We start from the raw sequence: 23,090 nt of genomic DNA, 5'->3' as shown, positions 1-23,090 counted from the left end.
TCTAGTAAAAATAAACCAAAATCAGTTATTGATTCAAATCCATAAAAAAAATCAGTGTTGAAAACTACTTTTAAACACACAGTAACCTGCACCTTTTATAGCGATTGGAATAGAGAGGCAAACGTTACAAAAACATTTCAATGATTGTCAAAATGCCTGGCCTGTGTTTTTTATAACTATTAGACTTCAGTCGGACAAAGGTATTTGGTGCCATTTTACACCAGCTGTTCCTTTCCAGATTTAGTCCCAGGTAACTGTCCCAGAGGGCCAGTAAAGGTCACCAGAGGTTTTGAGGTGAAAGCATCCAACATACCAGATCCGAAGACCCACCTAATGTTATGAATCCGCTACTAACCTCTTCTTCTCAAACTTTCTTGAACTCAAGGTCAAAGTGGCCCGTGTTTATTGAGAATTCCCTAAAACAGGGACAAATTCCTGGCCCAAGGCCCTTGCTCTTGAAGCCGGATCCTTAGGAATGTGTCAAATGTGCAAGGGGCATATCAGTGACTCGCTTAAGACCATGCTTCTTTCTAGTCCTTCAAGGGCCAAGGCGTGCGCACCCAGATCTGAGCTGTTACCTGTTCTTGGTTTTCCAACTCTCGGCTCATCAGCTTCTTCGCAGCCGTGTGCAGTTGTTTCAGCAGAGTCTCCACACGTTCTTGAAAAACCTGAGGATCAGACAAGGATAGATTCCATATAAAGGAAAAAGGCGTCATTGTCAATCAAATTGTGTGTCAATCAGTTACGTTTTAAAGGGTATCAAATGCGTCATAAACAGGCAAAAACTAAATGATTGTTCTTTCGTCCAAAGGGGCCTAGTGGCCCGGGGTTTTGTCTATAACCAATTGGAGTGGAAACATGCACAGTTCCTGCCACTTTGAAGCAGATGTTTCCAGCACACATCTGTGCATTATCGATTTTTCTCCATGAAAAGCAGGAAAAACAGATGACTATTATAAAGTGGGCATAAGGGCCTCCGCCATGTGATCTGAAGGGTGATATCTGACAGGAAGTGATGTCAGCACAGCAGGTGTTTCTTTCATACTGTACATACTTAAATTAGAAATAATATCACATGAAATAATATGCATTTAAGATCATTTCGAAGCTGGTTAGTAATCAAATGTATCACACTAAAATCATGTTTGTATGACATATCGCTTATTGCTCCCCAAACTCTTTGTAAGTCGCTTTGGATAATAGCATCTGCTAAATGTAAATGTACTATAAAATAATACAAAATAGAGCAACAAGAAAAATACATATCAACCAAATTTAGTTAAACTGCCTGCCACGAATGAAGAGACAGATATTAATGTTGTTGATTATGTGTTTGTGTTAATTATTTACACGGTTTATGGTCGCTCCTTTCTCTAGCAGTGTCTTTGTTTTGTAAGTTGCTTTGGTGCATGTAACAATGTTCCAAGTAAGGAAGGAAGGAGGCGGGAACCGGCGAACTTTGAAAAACTTTTAATTAAATAAACAAATCGAAAATAAAATCCAGACAGCTCCCTCACGGTTAACTGTCATCCACACAAACATATTAAAACATAACATAAAGTCCAGGCCTGGTCCTCTCTCGCCCTCTCTCCTCTCTTATGCTTCTGGAGCTCCTCTGTGAGAGATGCGAGACCGGTGCACGCAAGCATTTTTGTCAAGAATCAACAACAAGTGGGACACAATTATGAAGTGGAATGAAATTCATTGGATATTTCTAACTTTTTTAACAAATAAAAAACGAAAAAATTGGGCGTGCAAAATTATTCAGCCCCTTTACTTTCAGTGCAGCAAACTCTCTCCAGAAGTTCAGTGAGGATCTCTGAATGATCCAATGTTGACCTAAATTACTAATGATGATAAATAGAATCCCCGTGTGTGTAATCAAGTCTTCGTATAAATGCACCTGCTCTGTGATAGTCTCAGAGGTCCGTTTAAAGCACAGAGAGCATCATGAAGAACAAGGAACACACCAAGCAGGTCCGAGATACTGTTGTGGAGAAGTTTAAAGCCGGATTTGGATGCAAAAAGATTTCCCAAGCTTTAAACATCCCAAGGAGCACTGTGCAAGTGATAATATTGAAATAGAAGGAGTATACGAAAACTGCAAATCTACGAAGACCCGGCCGTCCCTCTAAACTTTCAGCTCATACAAGGATAAGACTGATCGGAGATGCAGCCAAGAGGCCCATGATCACTCTGGATGAACTGCAGAGATCTTCAGCTGAGGTAGGAGACTCTGTCCGTAGGACAAGAATCAGTCGTATACTGCACAAATCTGGCCTTATGGAAGAGTGGCAAGAAGAAAGCCATTTCTTAAAGATATCCATAAAAAGTGTTGTTTAAAGTTTGCCACAAGCCACCTGGGAGACACACCAAACATGTGGAAGAAGGTGCTCTGGTCAGATGAAACCAAAATCGAACTTTTTGGCAACAATGCAAAACGTTATGTTTGGCGTAAAAGCAACACAGCTCATCACCCTGAACACACCATCCCCACTGTCAAACATGGTGGTGGCAGCATCATGGGTTGGGCCTGCTTTTCTTCAGCAGGGACAGGGAAGATGGTTAAAATTGATGGGAAGATGGATGGAGCCAAATACAGGACCATTCTGGAAGCAAACCTGTTGGAGTCTCCAAAAGACCTGAGACTGGGACGGAGATTTGTCTTCCAACAAGACAATGATCCAAAACATAAAGCAAAATCTACAATGGAATGGTTCACAAATAAACATATCCAGGTGTTAGAATGGCCAAGTCAAAGTCTAGACCTGAATCCAATCGAGAATCTGTGGAAAGAACTGAAAACTGCTGTTCACAAACGCTCTCCATCCAACCTCACTGATCTTGAGCTGTTTTGCAAGGAGGAATGGGCAAAAATTTCAGTCTCTCGATGTGCAAAACTGATAGAGACATACCCCAAGCATCTTACAGCTGTAATCGCAGCAAAAGGTGGCACTACAAAGTATTAACTTAAGGGGGTTGAATAATTTTGCACGCCCAATTTTTCCGTTTTTTATTTGTTAAAAAGGTTTGAAATATACAATAAATTTCGTTCCACTTCATGATTGTGTCCCACTTGTTGTTGATTCTTCACAAAAAAAACCTGAAATGTGGCAAAAGGTTGATAAGTTCAAGGGGGTCGAATACTTTCGCAAGGCACTGTATGAAAGAGCCCTTAGGCAGACTGTACATGCAGTGTGGTGCAGTGAGGAATCACAGAGCAGTTATTCTCTGTCGGATTTACGCTGCAGCATCTACGATGTAGGCAACACATTGGTCTTCATTTATATATCTGTGTTTTATATAAAGTTCTGTCATTTATATAAAAAAGTTGCTTTATGTTGTGCACAAGTGATTAGAGGATGTAAAGTTTGAACAAGTTGTATGTAATTAATTAATGTAATGTATTGAACAATACTGTATGTAATTTGTGACCTGAGAAATGCACTGACTGAGACACTTTGCGTACAAGGTTTCATAACAACGTTTTTGCATTCGACAGTTACATTTGCTTAGTAAACAAATTCACTTGTATCGCGCTGCCCACAGGAAGTTATAGTTTTATTTAATGAACACTGCAAATAGGAATTTATAGTCCCTCTGATATTTGACCTGTGTTTTGACTTGCATAACCTTAAATGTTTTGCTTATAGTCAATGTTTTCTTGTACAGCTGCTTTGTAACAATGAAACAATGCTCTTCATTTAAAATAGTAAAAAGCGCTATATAAATAAAGCTGACTTTACATTACTTACAACACTGAACTGACAATTGCGCTTATCAACCACACGGGGAAACCTGTAAGCAAAAGTCTATGGGAGGAGAGTATTTAAATGAATCACGCAACGCTAGGGTTTGCGCTCGTCATTGTACGTGTATTTGCGACTTTATTTAACGTAAAAAAAACTCCTCTTGGTAGATTGCGTTGGTCATTGTGGGACTTTGCCTGTGTTTTTTAATGTGCGCCTTGTTAGTAAATTACCCTCAGAACGTTTGCACTCCCATCATGCTGTTTTGCCCTGTCTAATCTAAAAATAAAAGCTAATTTAAAATATGAATAAACTAAATTATAACTGCCACCATCACAGTCTTTGACCCGGGAGACAGTTTATTGCACGCTATAGTGCATCTTAGTAGTGTGGATGACGTGCATACTTACATTGCCTTTTAAGTTGTTTTCGGACAGATTATGAAACACAAAACTATTCTTACATAGCTAGAAGCATTTGCGCTCACCCAGCATTTGCGTAAACTACACGTTGGGCCTGTAACAGCCTTTGTGCGGTGTTGTTTCCTGGAAGAGCACTGACAGTTCTAAGCCGAGACTTTCATGTGGTTCCTAGCAGATTTGCGAAACAGTGGAGAGTCAGGGTGGGGTAAGGGCTTGAAAATATCTCTGTCTTGGTCATGAAAGGACCCTGTCATCTGTGGCTCCCATTAATAAACAGCCTGAGTGAGTCATTGTGGGTGATCCCTGTGCCCTGATGTTGTCCTGAGAAGCGCATCAGGCTTTTCCAGACGGGATAAAGGATATTTACTAAGCTGGGGACGAAGGGGAGGCAAGATGGCCAATAAGTCGAGTTCTTAAAGTGGATTTGTGGCCCAGGGCTTTACCAAGATCTGTTTCATTGATCTTGAGAGAGCACTCGAAGGTGCCACTGAGGGCGTACTCACATATACCCCGGTTGCTCTCAACTGTGCCCGAGTGCGATTGTTCCACTTTTCCACTCCCCAGCTGGCCTGCCCTCACATTGTACTTTACCATCCACACCTGAGCACACATGAAAGATGCGACTGCTTCGAGGTAAACATAAAAACAAGGCGATATCTCTCAGCACACAGAATCCGTCGTAATGATGAGTTTGTGGCTTACGCTCCAGCCCACCTCTTCCAACCAGGCCAGGCAGCAGTAAGTTGCGAGCACTAGTCAATCGAACCAGGCTTTAGGTGTCAAAGTGCGATTGGGACAGTGTGAGTAGGTCCTGAGCTGTCAGACCGCAAGTGTAGACAAAGTGATTATGATTTGGCTGGTTAGTATGGTCCAGTTGGCCCCCTGTTAGTAACAAATCTATTATGGCATGAAAACAAAGTTTTTCCATTTCTAGTCATTCCTTGCATCGTGATGAGATACAAGCTTTTGCAAGCAGTTCATAAGAAGCATACAAATGAACTGAAATTCATGCTGTCTGCTGCCTTTGATGACCATTAAGATGAATGGAAATGTTAACAGACAGCTTTCTTCGGGTATCATAGCCCCTCTTTGTCTGCACTTCTAACATCTGCAGGATTCAGGATACACCTTGATAATGCCTGTGTTTTCCCCATAAACCTTCCTTCCAACCTCACAGCTGTTGTTCCTTTCTGCGTGAACGTGTGATTTTCTGTGGTGAATCTCTTCAAATATGGTCCAGATGGCCAGGGCGATACGCTCTTTATCAGCCAGCCAGAGCAGGATCAATCTAAACAAGCAGCAAACGTGGAACATTTGATTTCCTGGGGGTGAAGAAAGGGGGTGAGAGTGAGGCCCATGCCAGTGGCCTGTTCTTTTTTGGACTTCTTGGTTTTCTTCTCAGCTGTTTATCCCCGTGGATTACTAAGACACACACACTCGCACTAATACGGTGTTCACGCACGTACAGACCTGCACAGATGTTGACATGTAAGTTCAGAGCTAAAAAGCTCTAATACGCCCGCGCATACACACACTCCAAGGTGGGACCTTAGTCATTTTCCCTGGGTGGTCCACCTCCAACAATAAGGCAAGTATGTTTCCCTCGGGTAAAGGCAATAGAAAGGGAAAAAGAAGACAGGAAGACGGACACAGACAGAGAGAGACGTTTTTCTAGAACTATCTGGCTCTTTGTGTGGAATTAGTACACGTCTGCTGCTTTCACAGGCTTTCCAAGCATCAGATTAAAGAGATCTGTTCATGACGACAAAGCCTGAGCTCTTTACAACCACAGCGGTGTAGTCCTATGCACACATCACACAGACTGTGGACCTCTCGCATGAATAAATGTGTGTGATATGATTTCTTTAACCTGATTATTGAATGATGGATGTTGACTTTATTTGGCCAACAATTCAAAGGTAATAATAAAACTGATGATGCAAAAGTAATTCAACAAGTTTCTCAGTGACAAAGATTTGGAATTCTCCACGCTGGGATAAATGTCCTGTAATGGTAGTAGAACAGAAAGGGATGCACAGTTCATATGTTAGAGTTTACCTACAGTATTTACATGAGTTATACAGATAGATGTTTAAAGGAAAAGTTGATCTCAAAATCAAAATTGTGTTATTTTTTACTCTTCCACATGACGTTTAACATGTTTTAACCTCCTGGCGTCTTCGGAACACATATAAAGATATTTTATTTGACATCATAGAGATTTCCAGGTCTCCTCATAGACATCATGGTTATAGTTGTTGTCAAGGTCCAGAAAAGTACTAAATTGGTCTATCCCCTCATAGTGGCTCAATTGAATATTGTTTTACGACAATACTTTATGTGCGAAAAACAAATCAAAATAATGACATTAATCGATATATACTCCTCTGGCTTATAGTCTATGGTGGGAGTTCACAAGAGCACTTTGGCGCATTCGGTTTGTGCGGTTTGGAAAAAAAGTGCAATTCTCCTCTATATCGAAATCATCAGACATTTTGCGAAGATCAGCTTATATACAGCGTGCGTCTGCTTCTAAACATGGAGTTGCGTATCCAGGTTCTCAGTCAGAACTGCCCCCACCGAATGCGCATGCGTGGAAGTGCTCCCGTGAACTTGCACTTTGAAAAGTGTTGCAAGCTTCTGAAGAAGCTTCCAATCAGAAGGGTGGATGAATTTGATGTGGAGACGATAATAATAACCTGGAAAACCGAGAAAGTATGAGGTGAGAAAGAGTTTGGAGGCACAATCGGTAGACTGTTTGTGTGGCGCATATTGGGTTTGTGGCTCTTTAAAGCAGCGTTTGAGCTACACAAAGCTCGCTTTATTTCATTTCTGCTTTGGTGTTTTGTGCTTCTCTCACAATGACGGCCGCATACATGCCTTTCAAACAATCGCAGTTCAATACCATCTATGACTTTCCTGTGCCAGGACCTGAGCATGCCAGGACGTCCTTCACAAATCCTTCAACACACTACAAACACAACCAGGAGACGAAAGAGACCGGTGCGGCGTGCCGTACAATTAAAACGAAGCGGATCCTCTCTCAAGTCTCTGTTGGAAATATCAGGGCAGAAAACTCGGTTTTACAGCATATGAACTGATCTGAAAGAGTGGCTGAAATGAGGTCGCGTTGACCAAATATTTTGAATCAATGACTGAATTAGCATGTCCTCGTCCTAACTCGCTTTGTGTGGTTTGAACAGGCGAAACGGTCACATCTGTTCTCTTTATAAATGAAGAAATGAATAACCAAGCCTATATGCCCGTCCTGTAAAATCGTTAATAACATTTTGAGAAAGTGAACAAAGATAACAGCTATTAAATGATGAAAATATGAAACGCAATATGCTAAAACATTTACATTACATTACATTTATTCATTTGGCAGACGCTTTTATCCAAAGCGACTTACAAGTAGTTTTATACAGTGGCACATTACTGCAGAGCAATCAGGGGTAAGGTTCTCAACCCTGCGACCCCCAAAATAACAGTGTGAGTGACTCAAGACCCCCACTAAAGTATACAAACATTGCTCGCAACTGCGCACATGCACTTATCAGGCCTATCCAAACAGGCGCATAACGATAACACAAAGAACACAGTCTAACATAATATTATATAGTGTTTTACTCATTACTTTACTTGTTGTTATACATGAACTATTACTACAGATGGTCGAATTTCATCAAGCTGATTCGAATGCTGATGGATGTACTCTGGCCTCTTTTCGTACCTGAGAACGATAGCCCCTCTAACTGCAGCGCATCTCAGGCTTCCTCCGCTCGCCTCCCTACGTTGTCTTTGATCAATGTGACGAGCAGTGTGGGAACGCCGCGAGGCCGGTCAAATGCACATGCACCGGTCTCGCATCTCTCACAGAAGAGCTCCGGAGGCATAAGAGAGAAGCGACAACATGTCGGCATTTTAGGTTTGTTTTGTTGTTTGTATATTTAATTTAAAAGTTGTTCAACGTTCACCGGTTCCCGCTTCCTTCCTTCCTTCCTTACATTGAACTTTGTTACATTGGTGCCGAAACCAGGGAGGAAGGAGAGACATGCTATCAGAGCGAGCGACCTTGCTGCTGAGGAGGATCGCGGTGCTGAGGAGTCTGTGAGTGGCTGCCCGAGGCGGTGGTGCTGGAGCGAGTATTCAGATGGGATGGAGAGCTTGCTGCCGTGCTCCTGGGTCGAGATGGGGTGACTGCCATCCGAGAGGGAGCAGAAGAGTCGCCGCCGTTTGACATGGGATGGAGCATGCTGCTGTGAAGGGGAGCTGCCGGCTGCACTCAGCCGGAGGAGCCATTGCCGGCCGCCAGGGAGCAGAGGAGGATTGAGCCATCCACCGAGCATCCAGTACCACTACGTGGCACTGTGAGGAAGAGCTTCTCGGCTGGCTGAGGAAATGACTAAATGTAAAATGTAAATGTGTCTGGGATCCAGACAAGGATTTAATAAAAAAATATCTCTCTTCCCGATATAATGTTGTTAATGTGATGCAATCACATCAGGGGTCACGATCGAGGGGGAGGAAATTCCAAAAGCTGATGGCTTTTTATTTGCATGGTTTATTTAAATTTTTTACTTTACTAATATTTTTATATTTTGTTAGACCTATTGATTAAATACGCTATTTCTAGTAAAGTCTTGCAACCCCCCGAGGGTTGCGATCCCTACTTTGGGAACCCCGGTGTTTGAAGAGGGTTGGAGCTCAAATCTGCAGGGCAGAGGCAATCCAGGAGCCTTGCACTCACACCACCCTGAGAGGATAGACAATCATAAGGGGTGAGGAACGGAAGTTTGCTGTTCGTCATTTGCACACTGGGATGTTATCACGCACTTCCTGTGATACAGAGTTCAAAGGGTTTCTGGGAAGCAGCCTCATTCACTCATTTATCAGCAGCCCACCTCCCAAACACTCAGCAAACACCTCTCAGATCACAGAGGTCAGGACAGGGTCACAGAAGGGCTGCAGCTACATACAGTGATTACCTTCTGAAGACTTGAAAATGAAACCCATCACCTAAACAATTTTAACATGAATCAACACTCCTGACAACTGATTTTTGACAACGTGGCAAATTTACCAGAAATAAAACAACTGAAATGATTACATTGCTTAAGTATCCAAACCCTTTTCTGCGACACTTCAAATTTAGCTCAGAAGCGTTCCAGTAGGGGTTGGCAGAATGACGGAATTTGCCGTTATGGCGGAATAAAATTTCAACTGTGAGAGATTTTTCTATTCCGTGTATTTCAGCGAATGTAAATAATTAGGCATGGTTAACTCTAGAAAGTTGGGAGTTATGATGAAAAAACATGTGAATTAATGCACCCATAACAAAGTAACAAATCAAATACTCTTTTGACCTTCTTTCAGTCAGTAGTTTCGAGATTCTCATGTATTTTAGAAGTCAGATTGTTTTGTAAAGCTGTTAATAGTTTTAATTTAGTTCAACTTTGAGCGACAAAAGGCAAAACTTGCATTGAAACGCACGATGATGCTCACAGCGTGAACACCAGTTTATAACACTAGTCATATACATGTACTCTCATTGTTTGTGCATATATTCATACTTCATAATTATACATGTTGTCCATCTTCCTACTGTATACATATGATAAAGCCAGAAGATAAAGAAATAATAAATCTCTTTATCAGAACTTAATTTGATATCTTTAGTACATTTTCATAACTTGCCTACAATATAACTATGGTGAGCATTCAAATGAACTATTATAAATAAAACATTAAGTCAATCTCAGAAAAATTAGGTATAAAATATAGAATTATAGGAGGAGATTTTTACTGTGAAATATAATGTTACCGTGAAATAAAGTACTCATTCAGTGAAATAGATTTTTGGTCATTCTGCCCATCCCTACATTCCAGTTATCCTTGTTGATGTTACTACACTTTGGCAAATTCAATTGAATTATTATGATCTGGACAAGCAAACACCTCTCAATAAAAGATCTAAGAGCTTAACATGCAAATCAGAGCAAAACCAAGCCCAATCTGAGCTTTATGGGAGAGTGGCCAGACAAGCATCTCCTCAGACAAATGAAAACATTTGGAATTTGAAAATAGCAAAGTTTGAGTAGATGTCCACACTAAAAGTGAAAACGCATTTTTTTCTTTCATTTTGGCCTTTTGTCCACACTATGATGGTGTTTTTGTCAACAAAGAGGATACATTTGAGAATGGCGTTTTCACGTTGTAGTGTGGATGACGAAATCGAGAGGGGAATACATTTACATTACATTTAGCAGACGCTTTTATCCAAAGCGACTTACAAAGAGTTCAGGGAGAAATAAGCCATATATGATACAATGACGCGTTTTTGGTCATGTGACGCAGTTGTTTCAGCTGCTCTCCTGTTCGAAAGCATTAATGTCAGCAGTGCATCCTTTAGATTGCACTTTAGGAGATAGAATATTTAATTACTCACAGTTAGGGGTGTAACGATACTTTGTAGTTTGATATTTCGCGATGCAAAAATGTAACGATGTGCATCGTAGAGAGATGGGGATATTTTTACGATATGATGTTCTTATAATTCTTTTCGTTGACTCTACTCTGCGCCAGCACGTCACATGTGTTTTTCTCTGTATATGCAAGAGAGAGTAGTCTCTGGGAGAAGCACAAGACATATAATCTGTGTTTCCACGTGGAAGCATTTGATTTTCCTTCACAATCGGCGGTAAAACACAGCAAACTTGAAGTGTGACTCCTGGCGAGTCAACCGGAAACTCATTACAAAGGCAAGCACAAACGTTTTTATATGCCAATGTTAATTTATCCGATAACGTGAGCTGCTGCATAACGTGAAATGCTTCCTAAAGTAAACCAAAAGAAACCAGCGCTGTACCGATTAGAGAAGTAATGAAGTGAAGTTTTAAAGTGAACCCTCTCAAGGTTGGACTATTGCAATGCACTCCCTGCTGGTCTTCCTGCAAAGGCTATCAAACCACTTCAACTGGTTCAAAACGCAGCAGCGTCATCTTGCAACAGCCCAAAAGAGGTCATGTGACACCCCTTTTCATCTCTCTCCACTGGCTACCGGTTGAAGCCCGGATCAGATTTAAGTCACTGATGTTTGCATACAGGACTATCACTGGATCTGTGCCGGTATACTTTCACACCCTACTACACCCCACCAAGAACCCTGCGTTGCGCAAACGAGCAGCGCCTTGTAATGCCTTCTCATAAGGGCACTAAATCCCCCCGCTCATTCTTCTTCACAACTCCTTCCTGGTGGAACATTCTTCCCAATACGGTCAACCACATCTCTCACAGCTTTCAAAAAACTTAAAACACATCTCTTCGGCGAATACCTGACAAAAAACGTACACTTACCCTCTTCTTTCAACAGGTAGTGGTCTAGCTTTTGTTGAAACTAGTTACTTTGTATTAGCACCTATTGTACTATTGCTCCTTTATGACATATTGCTTATTGCTTCCCGAACTCTTTGTAAGTCTCTTTAGAAAAAAGCGTCTGCTAAATGACTAAATGTAAATGTTAAGTGAGACGTACTGTACATTAAAATATTGAATTACATGCTATAGATCGAACCAAGTATGTGAATTGCATGACTGAAGAAATATAATACAGTTTATGTTATTTGTCTTTTTGAAAGATATTGCTCATTTATTACTGTACCAAGCAAATTAAAGACTTTTTTAAAGACTTGCTTCAAAAAGACATGAGCCAATAGGGTTTGAGCTCTGTCAGAGCGTTTCATTGGTTGAATGTACTGAATGAATACGCCCTTCACTGAACGAAGTCAAAATGAGACTAGTCGTTCATGGTCTAATATTCTCTGTGTTGCAACAATGCATATCCAGTAGTTACTGAACTTTTGTGAAAAATAAAGGTAATGACCTGGTTTAATTTATATAAAGTAAATGATGTCAAAACAGTTAAATCTTTGCATGGGACATTTAATTACACCAATTAAATTAGTAAAACCAGTTAAGAGTTTAGTCGACTTAATATATTGTAGATTTTGTCGACTAAAACAAACTAAAACTAAAATGAAGGGGATTGAAGTCAAAAGACTATGACAAAAACTGAATCAAAATTGACATTGATCTTAAATTGTTACAATTCTGTTACAAAAAAACAAATGTGTTCAAAATATCGTTTAGCGTATCATATCGTGAACCCAACATCGAGATATGTACCAAATCGTGAGCCGAGTGTATCGTTACACCCCTAGTTATGTCAGATCTGTATTATTGTTGTAATCGTGATGGCACTATGATGGTAAATCGTCATTTCTATAAGCTTAAATGAAATTGTTTATAGATAATAAACAACATATAAAACAATAAACAAAATGTAAGTTCTTGCTTTTCCACTGAAACAGAAGATTGTCCCTGCTAACATATGTTAAGCTTTGCAGCAGCCCCTAAAACCACTTGTTATGCTCTAACCACAAGAAGCAGACACGGTGTGTTCTTACCACAGCAGATTCTAAATAAAACAAATATTGCTTTGTTGTATGTACATGAGCATGAAAAATAGTTTACGTGAGAAGCGGATCACTTTGACATGCAGATCATTGCGCTACACAGGACTGAACCCGAGCCATGAATGATGTAGGGCTGAATCTGTTAAATGTATCAGTCTAATATGATCCAACAGCTGCAATCATACCGATGACAATCATCATGTCTTTTCAAGAAGTAAAGAATCTTCTCTGTTCAAGTGGAAGTCCTTTGGATACAAAGTTTCTTTACCTTTAATGGTAGAGCACTGCGTTAGCAACACAAAGATACAAACAAAGCCACATTTCAAAATGCAAAGGTTATGTAAATGGGTGGAAGAGACAGCAAATTAAATAACCTATATATGACATAAATAATTATAAATGATTCAATAAATATACACTCCCATTTTGAATCAAAAGAGCACACTTAAAATAAAGCAGTGACAATGGAGACAAATCACAATCATATCTTCATGTTGTGCAATATAAATAGAAAGCTGAGCATGAGAACGGCACACACGGCCCGCTGAGGCCACAGCAGGACACGTCACATACTGCGTGCGTGAGTGATGTCAGAGCAGAGGTGCAGCATGGGAGCGCTCCTGCAGAGATGCAGAGGCTTGATCAAAGTCCTGCGATGTGACACTGAAGGTGGGGCGCTATTGTTCATGCAGCCAGTCTTGCAGGCTTGGCAGCAGAAGTATAGAGGGTAAAGCCAGACTCAAACAGCAGCTGTGCATGCTGAGAGTGCTGGGTTTGAGCCGGGTGTCGTGACCAGACGACCATGTCATCTGTCTACTGGAATACAACTGCACCAAGGTGAGTCGAAATGTGCCTGGAAATGTCACAGATAACAGGATGGATGACCATAATCATCAACAAATAGCAGAATCTAAAAAGAAATGCATACTAAGGTCCAATTACTGAGGAACAACCATTGATTCACAGTCTTAAACGCAAATGTTTTTAGTCACATATATAATTTAGATTTAACATTTTGATTTGGTTCTACGCGCTCCGTTCATTGTATTTTGTTTTATCATATATGTCAAAGGAAACAGGAAGTGATTCTTCAAAGATCCAATAAGTGGTTGCCATGCAGGAAGGTTGCATTCAGGATTCTATTCGAGGGTCAGACACCCAATTTAAATCTAGATTAAAAACACATCATTTCAGCAAAGCATACATATGATGCATACCTGTGTTATCTCATTTCTAAGTACATGACGAGCAGCTACGCAAATTATTCTCTCCCATCCCCATCCCGAGGTAAGCACAGATTATAACGGCTCAAGAAGGACCACCAAGTGTCATCCTCATGTGAGAGCCTGCGGACTGACTGACCATCATGATACCCATCCAGAGGAAACTACACATTACAACAGCACCAGCTGATCGTCACGTGCAATCCTCGTGCGAGAACCTGTGGACTTAATTGATCATCCCAGCTCCAGCCCAGGAAATTTCTGCCAACAATCAAGAGCAAAGATGGACCCCTAGATGGAACCTTATTTTAACACTCAACTAACTTTTAGATTGTTTTATTAACAAAGTTCGGGAGGAGCATGTGCAGATAACTAACCCGGCTGGTTGGCTATGACCAATCTCCGCAACCAGATAATTAACCCGGATGGCTTTCCATTAGCAATCTCACAAGCATGATAACCATCTCATAGCCTGGGATCAACCCCTACAAATAGCCAAACCGCATTACCTTCACCATCTCTAGTGTCCATCTCAGCACCTTCTAGCTCAGTACATACTGGGCCAGGGCCCTCTCCCCGGGATTCTGTCATCATTTACTCACCCTCAGATAGTTCCAAACCTGTTTACATTTCTTTGTTGTGATGAACAAAAATAAATATATTTTAAAGAATGTCAGTAACCGAACAGATCTCATCCCCCATTTACAGCCATAGTAAGGAAAATAAACATCGGATCGGAGTCAATGAGGGAAGAAATCTGAGAAAATGAATTTATATTTTTGGGTGAACAATCCCTTTAAGTGATTTAAGAAATAGTTAAATGCATTGATAATAAGACAAAAATTTCAGCCAAGAAACTCCTTTTAGCAGTGCAGAAGTAATATAAACGTTTCAGGACATATGCAACACAGTCAATTAAAGACAAGAGAGGTTTTCACAGGCTGCCTTTCTAAAGCTTTCATGTGAAGAAAGTGGGACTTGCGGAAATGCGACAAACAAACAAGGTTTTAATCTGAAGCATTATACGACATCTGATGGCAGACACAGTTTTAGGATTATTGCATTTGAAGGCAGCGCACTTTGATGTTTCTTTCTGCTCTTTTTTTTGTCCCAAGCCCTTCAGCTTTCATAATTGGTCTTTGAAGTGAGCGATTTGGCAAGGATGTCAGTGTGTGACACGCTTATTCTTACCGTCCAAACACACACTGGCTTTTTCACTGTCTGTTTTCGCAGTAATGCGATACATGTGGCTGAACTGAAATCAGCAAGCCAGTCATTCATTTGAGTCTCATTAACAGCAGTAAACGCTCTGGGATGAGAAGAATAGGACGCTGAAGGTTTTGTGCACTGAAACAAAACACAGTAATTGCACTAAAATTGCTGAGTGGTTAAGAGATGCACCATGCCAGTCAAAGTGCATTACAATCATTATATCAGCTTAACTTTCTCAGTCTGTGAGGTTTCAATTTAAGAGTGGAGTTCATGATGAAGCTCCACAGAAACGTTTTAACAAGTCAACATGAAAAAACAGACATTTGCAAATCATTTGACTGCATTGTGACATTCCCAAGACAAACAAGACATGCTATGGGGAAAAACTGTAGGCCGGGACTTGAATTCATGTGGGGTTCTGGTAGGATGGTGAAAAGTGGGCGTTCCATTGAGCCAGATGTGAGTGGGAGTTTGCAGTGGATTGGGAAAGAGTTCACCCTTCACAGAATTTTCACATAACCATTGTAAACAATATTAACAATTTAAATTTTTCATGAAATATTGCAGCGTTTATTATAAATAGTTTATCCAAATTCGTGTGCCCTCATAATCTCAGTTAAAATCTGAAAAATGCACTTCCTTCCTGTAATGACCATCCAACTTAAATGACGTATGTTAGATGGCTGCCAGTTCCATTTCAAAATGCAACGGCTGTTTTTATACAGCCAATTAAATCGAAGAAAATTGAAGAAAGCTACGGCTACAATTTTTCTCATTCGAAATTTCATTTCACTTGTAAATGTGTCAAAATACAGAAGTCCAAACGATCACAACTTCCGATTCACAGGGGCATTAAAATTTGTTCGGACCACCAAATGATAATGTCCAATGGAAGGTTTTATTTCTAACTTGTGACCAAGTAGAATAAAACGTACTACACGTGTTTATTTTGTGCTCCAGCATCTGCTTATAATGTTTGTGATGTATAAAAAAAGCTTAATCAAAGTTGAGAAAAATCCCATAGACAAACATTCATCCCTAAACATATTGTTTCTGAAACTTGACTACAAACACAGAGTATTGGCGCTTCAGTGGCAAAACCGAGGAGATCAAAGTAGAGGTCACCACTTCAAAATGCTCATAAAGTCACCACCACACTTCAATCGGCCTAAACCCGAGACCTCTTTGAAAGTGCCACAAAAGAAGTAGAGTCATGTCTACTTCATAAAAGCCGGGGCCAGACTGCAGCCCTCTCCGCCATATCCACTGTCATGCAAAAAAAGCATGCTGGATGGCTTTTGTGTCGAGTCGTTTCGGTCATTACACACACAAAGAGCTGAAAACACTCAGTCAGCCATGATGGATTAGTCCAGACAACAGAACAACACACAATCTGGAGGAATCTCAAAGAAAACTCATCGCCACAGTGTAGGCGCAATTTCATCGCTATAGGGCTATAATCTGTACTTTCACATCACTTCACATTTTTTTTTTACCTGAGATTAATTTGATATAAGATTTATTGTGCTAAAAATAGTCGTTCTTCCATGACTATGACCACATCCTCTTCTCATCCTCATCCTGACTTAACTGTAAAATACCTTGTTTTTGATTACTGATTAGATGTTGATAGATACATAAATAGAAAGTGATTTAGTCTAGAAGAACTAAGATATCAATTTGTCAAATAGACCCAAGACATTAAAAAAAATATGGAACCCAATAATATACGTAACTAATAGGTAATTTTGAGATATAACTAAAGGAGTCACTGGACAAGGATTAAGGTGCGGTCTTTGAGCTAAGACTAAGATACACTTCTATAGTTAGACAATTTGGAATTATATAGATTTACCGCCATGAACTTGTTGCTTTGGTATACAGTATGTAAATACTATATAAATCGGTTTTGTATGATTGTACACACATGTTCTCTGATTTGAACATTTCATTGTGAAATATGCCTATGAGCTGGCAGGTACGCTTTTTTAAATAAATAAAAGTGATTTAGTTATGAGGTGATGTGCATTTGTGTTCCTGACCTTACTGGTTTGGTCAGCATCTCTTTTGAGATGTCGCCTCTCCTCATCCCATTGACTCTGTGCTTCCTCTAGCTTTCTCTCCAGACTCTGCAGCACCTTACGACTCTCTTCCTTTAAAGTGCTGAGGGACGTCTGCAGTTCAGCGATCACCTGCCACCATAAACCAAACACACATTCATAAGATCACCCGTGAATCGGATCAGTGCTGAGTTCCTTACCTATGACATGGTATATTCTATTTAACAATTTGACCAATATAATTTACAACCTACCTACAACAAAGTATCTCAATTAGGATGAACTGAGCATTTTATTTTCTATCTTTTATCATTTATGCATTTGACAGACACTTTTATTTAAAATGACTTGCAGTGCATTGTTATCAGCATGTACAATGCTCTAATTGTAAGCTATAAAAACATCAGACAATAGAATGAGATCAGATTTCATTAAATATACTTTTTGTATATATTTTTTCAAATTAAAAGCAGTGGTGAGTGGTCATTCTTTCACTGAAATACTGAGAGTTTTTCATTTTAATACTGTTTTAAAATAACAATAATAATGTTTTAATTCATATTTCCCAAGCTCAAGGACAATTAACAATGACAAAAGCATATAAACAGATTTGAATGGACATTTTTCCTGAGTCAAGACATGTGCGTATTGCAATAACATTGCAAACAATCAAATACAGTTAAGAAACAACTCATGACCGATTTGAGTTAGACTTAAATTCCTGCAGTGTGGAAATTGTCCTAAGAGACAGGGCAATGAGTTCCAAAAATTGGGAAAGATCTGCCCCCATAGATGATCAGTGAAATCTCAGTACACAAAGAGGTTCACCTCCAGATGATCAAAATGGTTGGAAGGGAATATAAGGAGAAAGTAAGTCAGAGAGATAAGTTGGAGCCATGGAGTGATTTAAAGATAAGCAGAAGAGTTTTGTAAATAATACGAGAGGACACTGGTAGCCAGTGAAGGTTAAATAAAAGTAGGAGTAATAAGAGCAGACCTTTTAGTGTCAGTTAACATACTCAAACAATACTCTGAGATTTGTGAGTGTGCATCCGATGGACACTTCTCTATCCCTTGATGCAATGGTCAAATTTCAAATAAAGGTTGTGGAAAACTTCAAAGCGGGTGTGCGTTTTTAAATGTTAGTAAAGATTAATGAATTTCTCGTGAATAAATTATGTTTGAAACAGGTTGATGTTAATATGTAGCATACGAGCATACGGGTCACACAACAATGAAACATGGTGGATGCAGTATGTCCGAAATGTATTCATACTACCCCCACGCATACTACATAGAACGTACTGTTTTAACGGTCGATAGGTAGCTACTTCTTTTAAATCGGTACATACTTTCATAGTATGCAGTTTTGGACACAGCGTGTAACTATAACTCTATTGATAAGACATTATCAAGACATTACTGGCATTACTACTCTGTGCGCTGTGAATAAATTGCTAAATCCATTACACTTATGGTTAAGCATTTGTAAATTTTAAATACCTTAAATGTTTTTTGGATAAACAGCTTAGGCACACATATGTTTGTTTCCTTCATTTTGTAAATGCTTTTATCTGTGAAAGCACATGCACTATGATATTTTGTTTTGTCTGTTGCACATCTTGAGGTGAAGTCCAAACACAAAGTATCAAACAACAACTGCAAAATGTGAGCAGTGAGCAGATTTTGACAGATGAATGAATGAGAGAGAGAGAGAGAGAGAGAGAGAGAGAGAGAAAGAAAGAAAGAAAAGAGAGAGATGGACAGTTTATTGAGGTTCTAGTGAGGAAAACTTGTTGTCAAAATTCAGTTTCAAATGCGGCGAAATGAGCAGCAGCGTTGACGTGCATTCAGCGATACGCTCAGGGCAAGACAGATAATCGTTTATTGCTCATAAAAGTTTTACTGGATTGCCTGATTGTGTGGGAGTTGGGAGTGAACTCTTGGAGACGAGGGAATACTTTAGGCTGATTTTGTCAATGGGCGAACCATTTGAAAGCACCAAGAGCCCCGTTATTGTGGTAACATAAGTTCTCATGCTAATCACTATTTGGCTATACAGATTTTTTGATTCAAGTGTTTTGCCCGTAGGGACACACTCATCCCTCGCTTCTCGGCATTTCATCTCACTCTTGATATGTTGGCGGTAACAACACAGCGTCTTTTTTTTAGAAGCCTTACTTTGGTTTGGGTGTAACATCAGCGCTGTGACAGGTTAAACCAATGTCTACTAATAGTTATTTCTGGGAGTGTGTTGCTTAGGTGTTTCGAGTAGTTTTAAGTATGTCACTACGTAGGTTGCTAGGCAGTTGTTATGGTGTTCAGAGTTCTTTCCAAAGGATTGCTATGTGGTTGCTGGGGTTTTCTGAGTGATTGTCAATGTGTCATTATGTTGTTGCTAGGGTGCTTTTGGGTCGATGTTTGTTTGATCTTTATGGTTTGATCAGATATGGCGTGGGGGACACCTTCAGTATAAAATCTAGAGGATATTTCAGTCAGACTATCGCTTAAAAAAGTAACACCTCAATGTAACCCTGTGTAGTGTGTAGTGTGGTTGCCTCAGTGTCACTAATGATAAAAAGACTGCGGGAAGCTTCTGACACGGTTGACCCAATGTTGGCCGTGGTATTTTGGCTTCATTTGGTATGTAACAACAGCACACAAAAGACAAGATCCAGTATGTAGTGGAATGTAGTACAGCTGACAAATGATATATAAAGTATGCACATATCAATAATAAACTGATGATGTACCGCCTGAATAATCTATCAAACTGTGGCACATGTTGACCACCTCATGTTGTCTCATCATTAGCTGAAGAGATACAAAGGCATGCGAGTTCAGAGGTTAGTCAGAGAGTACGAATCTCAGTGCTAGACTTTATACAGCATAGAGTCTGCAGTTCATCTAGATCAGTTTATTAATAGGGAGCCGAAGAAATTATGTATTTTTCTATGCAAAATAAGGGAGCGAATGAAAGGCAATAAAAATATACGATAAATAAATAATAAGGTTCATGAAAGGCATGTTAAAATACTAAAATCTGTGTACAGCAAATATCAGGATGTGAATTGGCTTTGGCTTTTTCTATGGGGAATGATCCGAGAATTGCTTGCAAAAAAGCATCATTTCAATTAGTCCATATGATTGGCAAACATGCTCTTACAACTCAACGCTAGACGTGATCTGTGGATAACATTGAACATTTTAGGTTAAACTTCCAGGTTATGTTTCTGTTTTTGGCCCCTTAAATGAACTTCTAACAACTGGAATAAATCAACAAACCCTGTCTAGTCAATATAGAGGAGGTGCATTTCATCCGTATTTAGTCATTTAGCATTAAACAATGGCCACATTCCAACCAATCAAAAGGACATGAAAACGTTTATGCAACCTTCACTGATCTATCGTCACAATCGTTGGTGTTCTTAGAGGTTATTTTGAGATAGGAAAACGCCCAAGAACTTTTTTCTCACACACTCGCTTTTGATGTTGAGCATTGTGTAATTTAATAGGCCCGTGTTTTCACACAACATCTGCTTGTCAACCTGTCATTTAACGCTCTGTGTTGTGGGTAAAACTAAAAGCAGAAAGCGTTTGAGCTGGGACAGGACGAATACTTCACAGTACCTCCAGCGTTTGAAAAGGTAAGCAGTGTGTTTATTCTTCTAAACCTGAAGTGAGTTTAAATGCATCGAGTTAAGCAGAATAAGTGTAATGTTTAACGCATGGTCAAAATAACACAGTGCTTCTGTACACCTCCTCAGTGTGACGAAACGGAGGACAATGAATTTCATCAGTGGTGGTAAAATAAAATGCAACATGTGGGTGAGTGGGTTTCAAGGATAATGGAGGAAATAACATTATTTGGAGAAGCTCTTTTTCTATCTTCCACAGAAGGAAGATCAGCAGGAAATAACTGGAGCAACACACTGATATGAGAATCTAAATTACAGTAAGTTTGTCCTAGTACAAAGTTCAAATACTCAAATCATGTTGCATGGATGCAAGAAATCCGACATCAGACTTATGACAATGACGTCACTAGTAAATACACATGTGCTGTTCGTGTAAGCATCTTTTTACCGGCAAGACAAAGTTCACATATCAGTTCCAAAATACCAGTAATGTGATGTCATAAAGTAGAAGATTCCTTCTAAACTGCGCTGCCACCAGTGATATATTCGAAAACATTATGGAGTGTGATTTAATATCTGAACAAACACAGTACTGTTGTTTGGGTGATACATTTGCTCTTGACCCAGTTATGGTCATACGTGCTCAATGGGTAATCCTCATTCTACGATCACACATCCTGGTAATGTTACAACTTCCTCTACTGGTGAACTGGCAGTAGTGATTAGGTCCGGTTCACGCATGATCTGTTAAAGTGTGACTGTACGTGTGAAAGGCGCTCGTGTGTTACAGTGTATGAAGGGAGCAGAAGGACAGATTGAGAGTTCAGTTGCTGTGTGTTCACCTGGGCAGACTTGGCCAGCCTCTGACTGTATTCCTTCTCAAGATGTTTCATTCTGTTGTTGTTCTGCAATGAAAGAGAAGAGAAGCCGTCAGAAAGAGAGTGAGACACACGACACTGCATGAGCTGGCAGGAAGTGCATGTGAGACTCTGTGCCATGACCTCTGTGACTGGCAGCCGTGTTGGCGAGAGCTCTGGGCGCAGAGCCAGGCCTGACACCACAACAGCACACGGCCCTTTCAACACATGCCAACTTATCATCACTTAACAGGAAGGAGAGAGAACAATATCACACCGCTATCTGCTATAAAAGTGTTTAGGAAAACATGAAAAGAAACAAAACACAAAGACACAAAATTGGTTTCTTTAAACAAACACAAAGATGTGGTTTGTGTAATAAAGAATTCAACAATGGTAAGAGATATTTGTTACTAAATGATTAAATATCAACTTTGAAGTTGGTAGCGAATTGGTAGCCATGCTAACGGCATACTTGCTGCATTAGGGGCCGATCAGGCAGAATGCGTATTTTGAATTGTTTTCAGTTGGCAGGGAGCGCTATGCGTGCTGCTTATGCGCGTCTCACGTTTTTGACACCTGCTGCGCCTCGCATTTTGGGCAGAAAAATCTCATTCAAATCTACTCTAAGCAGAAAAGCAGTTGACGTCATGCAACCTTTTTTCCATTGTCCAATCGAATGAATGGATACGCGGGGCTTTTGTTGTGGCGACGGAACTTTTAAGTTGCTAGAAATGTCCGGAGACTGCAATGATGGAGAAGAAATGTGTGGTCGCGGGTTAACCGAGCAAGGTCTGCTGTTTTAAATACTCTGCTAATATGACAAAGCGTTATGATGTGACTTTAACATATATAAATATACCAGAAGCTTGACATAACAAGCCAAAACAAGATAAAAAAACTATACAGTACCACCTGTTATCTTGGAATATGTGAGTTGCGCCCTCACGACTAACATAGTTAATGCAGAAATGCATTCGACTGCTTTAGCAAAGTACACATTCCCAACACCACTTCACACCTGCAACATACTGTAAGCTATGACTGTCATCATATCAACTGTGAACCACACTGTATCTCAGAGACTCATTGGAGTGCAGGTTCTGTATTTACTACGACATTTGCATATCCTCCTAAAGTGGAAGTCTGCACGTAGTGAGCGTATGTGCTGCTGACATTGATGATATTCATATACATTCATAATAATATAAATGAAATCTAAAATATATTGTAATATGATAACTGAACACAGACCGGAAGTTAACTTCGGGACCGGCACGTGCAGCTGATGGAACCGTCTATAATGGATGTTTCTCAGTGTTTTAAAACTTGGTTTATGCCCTTTGAAGTTGATACTACTGCCAAACACTCACACCCACAGAACGGCAAACCCAGCCTGGGGCCTTCACCGCTTTGTTTCGCTCATAACCCCTTTCAATCACTATCTGCGTGTCC

At 40.0% G+C, this 23,090-nt stretch overlaps 1 protein-coding gene across 4 annotated transcripts in view; it reads right to left on the bottom strand.

Annotated features, from left to right (window-relative positions):
* The window catches only part of cep112 (centrosomal protein 112), a 111,520-nt gene that overhangs the window by 13,098 nt on the left and 75,332 nt on the right, over positions 1-23,090 (bottom strand). For 3 of the 4 annotated variants that reach the window (XM_079457102.1, XM_079457101.1, XM_079457100.1), the window contains exons 22-24: positions 21,621-21,683; positions 17,123-17,272; positions 579-668 (exon numbers count right to left, since the gene is read on the bottom strand). In XM_079457102.1, the coding sequence (XP_079313228.1) occupies positions 579-668; positions 17,123-17,272; positions 21,621-21,683 (303 nt within the window). The remainder of the gene's footprint in view (positions 1-578; positions 669-17,122; positions 17,273-21,620; positions 21,684-23,090) is intronic. The other variant, XM_079457103.1, reaches the window with a different exon arrangement.

The sequence above is a fragment of the Barbatula barbatula genome (assembly GCF_947034865.1).
Source record: "Barbatula barbatula genome assembly, chromosome: 5".
Lineage (NCBI taxonomy): Eukaryota > Metazoa > Chordata > Actinopteri > Cypriniformes > Nemacheilidae > Barbatula > Barbatula barbatula.
This window is presented reverse-complemented; position numbering and strand designations above follow the sequence as displayed.